Consider the following 9,072-nt stretch of genomic DNA (forward strand, 5'->3'; position numbering starts at 1 on the left):
CTCTTGGTTATTTGGAAATATACCCTTGCGTTGTGCACATTAGTGAGATTCCACCAAATGCCCTCCTTCCTCCCACCAATCGCCCCCCCCTTCTTCACCCCTCCCCCTTGCTAGAATATATTTGTGTTTTATCATTCATATGAGTAAGTGTTCATATATTGGTTTCATAACAGCACTGAGTACATTGGATACTTTTTTTCCATTCTTGAGATATTTTACTAAGAAGAATTTGTCCAACTCCATCCAGGTAAACATAAAAGATGTAAAGTCTCCATCATTTTTATGGCTGAATAGTATTCCATGGTATACATATACCACAATTGGTTAATGCATTCATGAGTTGATGGGCATTTGGGTTGTTTCCATGACTTAATAATTATGAATTAAACTTCAGTAAATATTCTGGTGCAAATAGCTTTGTGGTAAAATGATTTTTATTCTTCTTGGTAGATACCTAGTACTAGGATTATGAGATCAAATGAAAGGTCAACTTTTAGTTCCCTGGGAATTCTCCATTCTTCTTTCCATAAAGGTTGTATTAGTTTGCATCCCCACCAGAAGTGTAGAAGTGTTCCCTTCTGTCCACATCCACGCTAGCATCTGGTATTTTGACTTTGTGATGTGAGCTAATCTCACTGGTAGTGAGGTGATATTTCAAACTGGTTTTGATTTGCATATCTCTGATGATTAAAGACAATGAGCATTTTTTATGTGTTTTTTTGCCATTTGTCTGTCATCTTCATATATATATCTAACAAAGGATGCAAAAGATCTCTTTAAAGAGAGTTATGATATTGCAGGAAAATGGCAAATTAAAACAGACAGACACACCAACAATATAGAAGAAAGACCCTTTAACTGCCAGCAAGACCTCAGGTGTCTCAAGGCATAAAATGCTGAGTTCCGGGAAAACGGTTTTTTCCAAATTCTTATATACTTTTTTTTTCTTCAGTTCAATATCAGCTATGTAGTTATGGCTACAAATGTCAGAAACCAGAGTACTGTTATTAGTTACAGAGTCCTTTTTTCTTTTGCGTTTCAAGGTCATTTTAGTTCCGTGTAAAGTTTGTTCTTATCTTTAGAGGAGGAGTTTTCCGCAGCTCTCTGCTGCTTTCTCAGGATCATTAGGAAGATTTATTCCACCTTTCTCTTTGACAGTCTGAGAAAAGAAATAGAGAAGATGTTAACAAATGGAAGGACATACTATGCTTATGGTTGGGAAGAATCAATATTGTTAAAATTTCCACACTACCCAAAGCAATCTACTGATTTAATGCAATCCCCATCAAAGCACCAATGTCAAACTTTAAAGAAATTGAAAAAATTGTACTTTGTTTTATATGGAATCAGAAAAAACCTGAATAGCCAATACAATTCTTATAAATAAAAACAAATCTGGAGGCATCACATTACCAGACTTCAGGTAATACTACAAATCTATGGTGATCAAAGCAGCATGGTACTGGCACAAAAACAGAGCATAGATCTATGGAATAGAATAGAGAATCTAGACAATGCACACATTGTGGGTGAAGGACACACTTATAAATTTAACCTGAGATGTACAAAAGCAAATTACATAACCAAAGTGTGTGTACCCCTGTAATATTCTGAATTTTAAAAAAATTATTCCACAAATAAACCAACAAAAAAATAAATGAAACTCACAGACATGAGTTTTATGTTCTTATGTGATTGGTTCAAATAAAGAAAGCAGAAGAAGGCATCGGATGGGGCATTCCTAATCACTGACCTCATTGGGGCTGATAGGCAGCTCCGAAATCCTGATAAAATCAAATTCCATGTATTTCCTTTTTCCAAATTCTGTCATGTCAACAAGTTCATGAGCATTGTAGGAGGTGCAGACAAACCATCCAGGGTAGGCAGCTGACTCCAGCGTGTACCGGGAGCCTACCCTCGCCTTATAAAAAATGAAGGGCTGGCGTGCTTTTTCACTCTGGGTAGCGAGTTTGGTCAGTTTCTTCTTCTATGAGGTAAAAGAAATTAATTAGATAACTCAGGCTTGGGAAGAAAGAAAAACTCATTGTGTATGCTCTTGCTCCAGACCTTTGCACAGGAGAGGAGGAAAAGACAGAAGGTGGGGTGGTCCTTAGGGATGTTGGGGTGTCAGCGTTGGCACTGGCATTTGGGGAGTAATAAGTAATCATGCCTTCTCTTCCATCCCTCCATTCTCCTCAAATTAAAAATAAATTAAGAGAAAGATGCAGGCATCAGATGGACACCAAAATATCAGTGCTATTATTTTAAAAGTAAGGTTAAAGAATATGGCTTAGAGCTGCATCTAAACTTTGGCTTTGTAAGATTTCTACCCTCAAGTGAAAGGATGCTCTATCTAGGACCAAGTTTGCAGAGCAGACACACAGCCCTCCAGTGGCTGCCTGACACCCTCCAACCCTGTAGTGGCAGATCAGGTCCTGACCCACATGTACCACCTGCCACAAGGAGGGTCAGAACAGGAGGGAGCAGCCCAGGCAGAGCAAGTGCCAGGCATCTGGGCGTGCTCAGCTCCCCTCCACTGAGTCTCCCTCATTGTAGGGAGTCCCTTCATCTCCCCCAGAAGGAACAAGGAAGTAGGAAGAGGGCAGGAAAATCCTTTGACGGCACTTCCCGAAAGGCAGATGCTCCCATTTTATTGGCCAAGATAAGAATTTGAGGGCGAATGAAAGGCACCGAGGGTTTGGGGCTTTTGCTTTAGGGTGGTCGTGGGTACGGGAATTTGTAGCAGAGCTCTCTCTCACCTTCAGCACAAGGGTTGGCTTCCTTTGTCTTTTGTTCTTCTTGCAATACAGACAGCGCTCTCCTTTAGAGACCGCCAAGAGAATCGGACCCCCTTTTTCTTCAGAGGCTGAACTCAAGTGTGAGGCTAACACAAAGAAGATCTCTGGAAAAAAAGATAGAAAAGGGTCAGTTCTCAGAATAGAGAGAGTGCCTCCTGTCTGCTAGGGTTTCAGCCCCACCCCTGGCCCCTCTCCATCTCACTGGTCCAACCTCCTCTTTTTCCAGAGCCTGGCAACTGGCTCTTTCTTCCAGCTCTTCCACAAAGACTCCTCTCAGATCTAGCCATTCTTATAGATCCTCCATCTGATCCGTAAGGGTCTCTGGGGCTTCTCCTCCCCACTTCAACCGCCTGCTTGGGGTGGTGGTATAGCATGAAGCTAAGCCCACTTAGCTAAAGCTCTTTACCTGGCTGGATGGGGACAGAAAACACACCCAAGTCTGAAAGTCACCTGCATGTACACCATTTTTATTTGGAACTGCCATGAGGTTCTCACAGTGCAGGATCAATACTTTGTGATCCTGGTCTTCAATGCTGAATTGCTGTGGTGCACCAGGATTCACTTGCGTATGGGCATTCACTTGTGAACCTAGGTCAAGATAACCAGATAGCAACACTTCACATTGAGAATGGAAGACTCATCCCTTTATACTACACATTTAAGGGTCCAAGCCCTGGCTCTCCAGTCTGCCTAAGGACTCAGACCTCATAGCCACTGAATATTTCTTACACTCCCATGTTTTCTGTCTTGCTGAGATAAGTAATTTAGCGTTGTGTATAAGCACATAGCTTCCAGATTTTGACAGATGGGTTTAATCCAAGCTCTGCTATAGGATCTAAAACAGGTTACTAAATCTCTTCAAACCTCAGTATTCTCATCTGTGAAATGGGAGTATTAAATAATAGCACCTACCTGGGAGGGGAGTTATGAGAATTAAAATGCTTGCTCCAATGCCTAGTATTTAGCCTGAGATTAGAAAGTATCTGAGATGTAGCAAAGACTCAATACACATAAGTCGTTGTTCTTTTTAACTCATTCCTGTATCATGCCTTAGGCAACGCCTGCGGTGGGACAGACCTCTGCACTGGCTGGGCCAAGAGAAACACGATAGTGGGGCAGCGTCAGGAGGCCCCAGGAGCCCAGCACCATGCAAGGCTGAGCTGGCACTACAGAGCCTCCTTCAAAAGGCCACAGGGCTTGCACCTGGCCCTAGGGAGCCTCTTTCAGCTGGCAGGACCAGCCATAATAGTGGATAAGGTGGGCTTCCAACAAAGACCCTTTCCGACTGGCCTCTGACTGGGCAGGCCACATGGCCCTCAGCTAGGAACTCAGACAGTTGTTTGATGCGGGGGCAGGAGTTCCCATGCAAGGCCAGTGACTGCCAGGGCTGGTGGCTGTAAAATGACAAATATCCAAACATGATGACACAATAACAACTACACTGTGTATGCCACACATGTAATATAGGCATCTAGGCTAGGCAATTATAACATAGATAGTGATTCTAAGGTGTCTTTCTCCTCTTATGACATAAGCACACGGCTTCTGACTATTGTCTCACTGTGGTGTGGCCTCGTGGTGTCTTTGTGCCCAGAGAGTGGGGAGGGCTCCTCCTGGAACACCAGATCTCCTGCCACCTTCCTGCAGCCTTCCTTGGCTTCCCTGCAGAGGGTAGTTTCCCCCTTGGTGCTGTGATAGTTTACACTTGTCACTCCTACCTGTGCACAGCTAATGGTGCCCTTGTCTCATCAGCCTATAGCACTGTGAGCGCCCCAGGAGCAGGTTCCACGTCTTACAATCCTCCACACCACCTGGCCCCAAGCACTGTGAACACTCAGTGCTTATGGAAGGGATGAGTGGCTCCAGGTGACATCCTAAGTAACTCTACATACAATGATAAGGGCACAGAGGAGGTGTGTGGTTTTCAGCTCTGGCTTATATTAGAATCTCATCAGGAGCTTTTCTGGGCTCCACCCAGTCATTCTGAGTGCTCAGGGCAGGTGCAGGTTGACGGAGAGCCACTGACCTAGATCAACTCTGAGTATTTCAATTTCCCACACTTTGGTCTGCAATGAATCACATTCAGAGAGTGGCTCCGGAGCTCTGGGTGGTGCTAATGCTTTGCCTCTGTAATAAGCCCCAGGAGCTGTTGTTGCTGGTCTCAGGACAGGCTCCGAGGGGCATGGATGCCCCAAAGCCGTGGTTCTCAGCCCCTGCTGTATACTGGGAACCACCTGGTGGGTGACAGTTAAGATCATGGATGCCTGAGATTTTTGGCTCAATTGATCTGAATCAGAAATCACAAGTTTCACTTCTAGCACCAGCATTGTACCTTTTCACCTTTCAAATATTAAATATTTCTTAAATCTTCTCCCTTTTTTACTTCTGTTTCCCTCCTCTCATGCCCTGATCTAGGCCCTCCTCATCTTGCCCCAGCTTAACTGGTACTCTCACTCATTAGCGCCAATGCCTAATTTGACCTTAGACGTCCTTCCCAAGGCCTCTGCAGAGATGCTGAGGTTCCAAGGCACTGGTAAGGATTTTCTGTGAGGAATGGCTCTCAAACTTTCACGTATAACACAATAACTAGGAAGGCCTGTTTACAATAGCAAGAACTCTGTGCTAAGGGTGAAAACTTTCATTGCTAAATAATTTCTAGAAGCTGAGGCTGCTGTTGATCAGAGGACCACAGTTTGACAACTACTGTGTCAAGATTTCAGGTCATAGACCAGACAAGGAGAAGCCAGGACAGGCTGGTGTGGATGGCTCTCTGGCAGGGCACAGTGCAGACCAGGAGCCAGAAGCCTTGTAGCTGTGACAAGACCGGAAACACACCAGCACTTGGCAGTAGCAGTGAGAACAGTTCTCACTGTGATAAGCGAGTCACTGGACACCCTTAGACACCTACTCTCATTTGGTCCTTGATGCCGTTTTAACAGCCAAAAAAGTAAGACTTGCTGTTCCCACATTAATCTATGGTAGAGCTGGGACTCTCAGCCCAAGGTTTTCTGTCCCATGCAGAGGGAGGTGCTGGGTAGCCTTATGTCTGAGTTGGGCAGACAGATATTAAATTTCAGCATCTCTTGCTTACTACCTGTGTCACCTGGTGCAGGTAACCCCCCCTCTATGCCTCAGTTTCCACACCTGAACCATGGAAATGGTAACAATTTCCTCCTGGGTTTGTTGTGAGGGGTACATGGTGTGTGTGAGGAAGGGTCCAGCTCCATGAGCACTTTAGCCGGGGGGTGTCCCTGCACCCCACCAGCCAGCCACACACCTACCTGTTTATCATCACTGCTATGAAGAGGTCAGGGTCACCAGCTTTTTGACTATATCCAGAAGAAGCACCTGAAAGGTTCTCAGGCACATCCTTCTCCTCCTATGCCTGCCGTGTTACCTGCCCCTCCCTGGGGAGACAGAGGCCCACCCTGGGCTCAGTTTTCTTGTTGTCTCTCCCAATAGGATTTCCTTCCACAAAGGAACAGCCTCAGCCCATAAAACACCTTTAGGTGTCACAAATCTATAATTCTCCTCCTCATCCAGGTCCCTGCATCACCCTCTCCCAGCCCCATCCTCGAGTCCCCATCACCTCACCAGGGCCTTACCTGAGTGGGCACAACTCAGCCCTGACTCCGGGGGGCTTCTGGACGGATCTGCAATCAAATAGTGAGGTTAGCACATGTAATGAGCATATTCCAATAATTTGGGGATATCAGGGACCATGTAATACCTTGTTTTGGGTGTTTGTATGCTGACAAATACTAGACCAGAGACAATATTTACACTAAAAGGTATTTTGCTTCCCTGAGCAAAAAAACTGGGAAATACAGATCAAACAGCTCAGGAGATTGGCCTCCTGAGGCTTAGACAGATATTTGGGTCAAAAGCCTGCTCTTATTGTTCCCCTTGAGCCAATAACAACCAAATGCCTTCCTCCAGGGAGTGCTCTAAAGCCCTGGCCCGGGTCATTTTCTGCCCCCCTCCTCTGAGGATTCTCTTCTACCTGGGCAGATTGGGAAGAAAGAAATTCACTTGGAGGATGTGGGCCACCCAGCTGGAGGCCGGAACTTCAAAGCCCTGAGTCTTTAGGTGGAGATGACCCATTCATCTGTCACCTGATGCCCCTAGCCACTTGTGGAAAGCTTCCTTTGCCCTTCTAGGATTTCTCTGGTCTAATCTATTACCCAGGAAAGATCAAAAGTTCATGTCAGGTCATCAGGGAGGAGCTGGGTCTGTGTACAGTGCCTAATAAGGTCCTCCTTTAGGAATTATACTTTGGCCCTGACCTGGATTTTCGCAAGAATCTCACCATTTTCATAGTCCATTTTCACTCCTGAATTCTCCTCCAGCAAGGACATTTGCAATGTTATTTCTCAGCAAGAGATGGGATGAAGTGCAAGACCTAAGTGGACAGAAAGGGGACCGGTGAGGGCATTTTCTGACCCCCACGCACCTTGCCAGAAGTCCCTTATGCTGAATATGCCACCAGCCTTGTTGTCTTCCCAGATGCTTACTGTGTCTGGGAAGGCCTTGCAGGGCCAGACCCTTCTGTCCATCAGTCCTTCCAAGCAGTGTTTTCCAAACTATGGCTCACAAGTTAACACAAGGATCATGATATCATGTTTTGTGGATTAGTCATTTTATAAACATGAAAAATGAGATTGAAAAGTTCAAAGTGCATCGCTCTAGTCCTAGAGCTGGCAAACTGGCTCACCAGCCAAACCTGACCTGCTGAATACTGTTGTTGTAGTTTTAATAAAATTTAACTGGAACACAGCCATGCCCTTGTTGACATAGAATCCATGGCTACTTTGGAACTACAATAGCAATGTAGAGTCGTTGCGAGATCACTGGCCTACCACAGTCTAAAATACTTATATCTGAACCTTTCCAAAAGAAGTTTGCTGACTCTCTGCAGTTACCCAGTCTTTTTCTAATAAAAAGCATTCTCTTTCCAACTTCTGGTCATGAAAAATTGGGCCTCCAAAGGTCCTGGGGGATCAGTTCCTAATATCTTAGAATGGGGTTATTCATGTGACTCATTTCATGGGAGGAGTTGGAGGAGAGATATTTAGGATATATATAAATTTTGCACACCTAAGCCTTATAGACAGAGAGCTTTCTCCAGCATTGGGCCAGGTCAACACAGTAAAGGAAGTAGAGCAAGGACTCCCATTTTGTACATAGAAAATTTGAAGGGTAACAGGGGCAGGCATTTTGCGTGGAAAGCCAATCCTTTGAAAATGCCTTAGAAGTGACACAAAGGGAACTAATATGTTTTTGCAAAAACTAAGAAGGCAAGGAAGAGCTTCAGGGCTGGGCAGCAAGGACAGTGAGCAGGAGAGGATGTGCACCTGGTGACTCTGGGCAGGTAGATCTGACGGGCTCTAAGACAAGGGATATCTGCTCTTTGGTTTTAAGTTGCTGGTTGTTTGGCTATATTCCCTGCATTCACAAAGCACACTGCCTTCATAGTTTGGGGGTAAATCAAGGGACAAAGGCCACATGTGGTGGCTCACACCTATCACTCTTACCAGATGAAGAGGGTCTGACTGCCTGTCACTGTCATCCTATATGCAGAGATGGAGATAGGTCCACCAGGCTTTATTTGTTAGAAGGCCAGGAATTTTTACATTTTTTTATACATTTAAGTTCAAAGTGAAGACCATGTTAACCCTTATCTTAAGCAATAGTCGGCAGAAGCCATGACCCATAGTAAACAGTAATCAGTATAATCTATCACCCAAAACAATATTCTAATTCAAAAGTTAATCTCCTCAATCAATCCACCTAAATTACTCAAGATAGGCATCTTTGGGGTGGGAGAGAGACATGGGGTGAATGTTAGGCAGGACTTAAACCCACCAGACCAGCTGTGTCATGTCTGCTGAACCGAACCACTACAGCTGTTTCTGTACCTCACCTCCATTTCCTGTATGTCACATTTTCTTTTCAGTCCGTGAATCACCTCAGCATTAGAGTCTCTGAACTTCTTCTAGTTCAACTACTCAGTTTGCAAATTGCTCTTTGCTCACTTAAACTCTACTAAATCTAATTTTTATCAAAAGTAGGTTCTGAGATAGTGCTCTCAGAGACCCCCCAGGAGCACCAAGAGTCCAAGTGAGGTGCTGGCTGCACCTGTTCACTCTCTCACTGCGATCAAGGCTTCTGGGTAAGTCCTTTCTCAGATCCCCAAATACCACTGATTTGTGTTTCTTTAACTCTGAATTTCTTTGGGAAAATTTTTGATTCTAACAGTGTTCAAAAATTGTGA

General features: G+C 44.7%; 1 protein-coding gene across 1 annotated transcript; it reads right to left on the reverse strand.

The window, feature by feature from the left end:
- Positions 1-1,741: 1,741 nt before the first annotated feature.
- IL37 (interleukin 37) lies at positions 1,742-7,158 on the reverse strand. The gene is made up of 5 exons (XM_012811018.2): positions 7,108-7,158; positions 6,404-6,451; positions 3,249-3,386; positions 2,760-2,902; positions 1,742-1,987 (listed from the first exon to the last, which is right to left on the reverse strand). Exons 1-5 carry the CDS (start codon positions 7,154-7,156, stop codon positions 1,742-1,744), a joined length of 624 nt encoding a protein of 207 aa, XP_012666472.1. The 5' UTR covers positions 7,157-7,158.
- Positions 7,159-9,072: the final 1,914 nt, after the last annotated feature.

This window comes from Otolemur garnettii, unplaced genomic scaffold, assembly GCF_000181295.1.
Source record: "Otolemur garnettii isolate 467f Iridium unplaced genomic scaffold, OtoGar3 scaffold00148, whole genome shotgun sequence".
Taxonomy (NCBI): Eukaryota; Metazoa; Chordata; class Mammalia; order Primates; family Galagidae; genus Otolemur; species Otolemur garnettii.

Bases quoted from the DNA above. Each gene is read 5' to 3' on its own strand.
- IL37 (XM_012811018.2), bottom strand. From the start codon at position 7,156: ATGTCCTTGCTGGAGGAGAATTCAGGAGTGAAAATGGACTATGAAAAT. The intron at 2,903-3,248 runs GTGACTTTCAGA...CTTTTTTTCCAG, and splicing joins TAAAAATGGTGTACATGCAG to AGATCTTCTTTGTGTTAGCC. The intron at 1,988-2,759 runs GTGAGAGAGAGC...TTTACCTCATAG, and splicing joins AGCCAACCCTTGTGCTGAAG to AAGAAGAAACTGACCAAACT.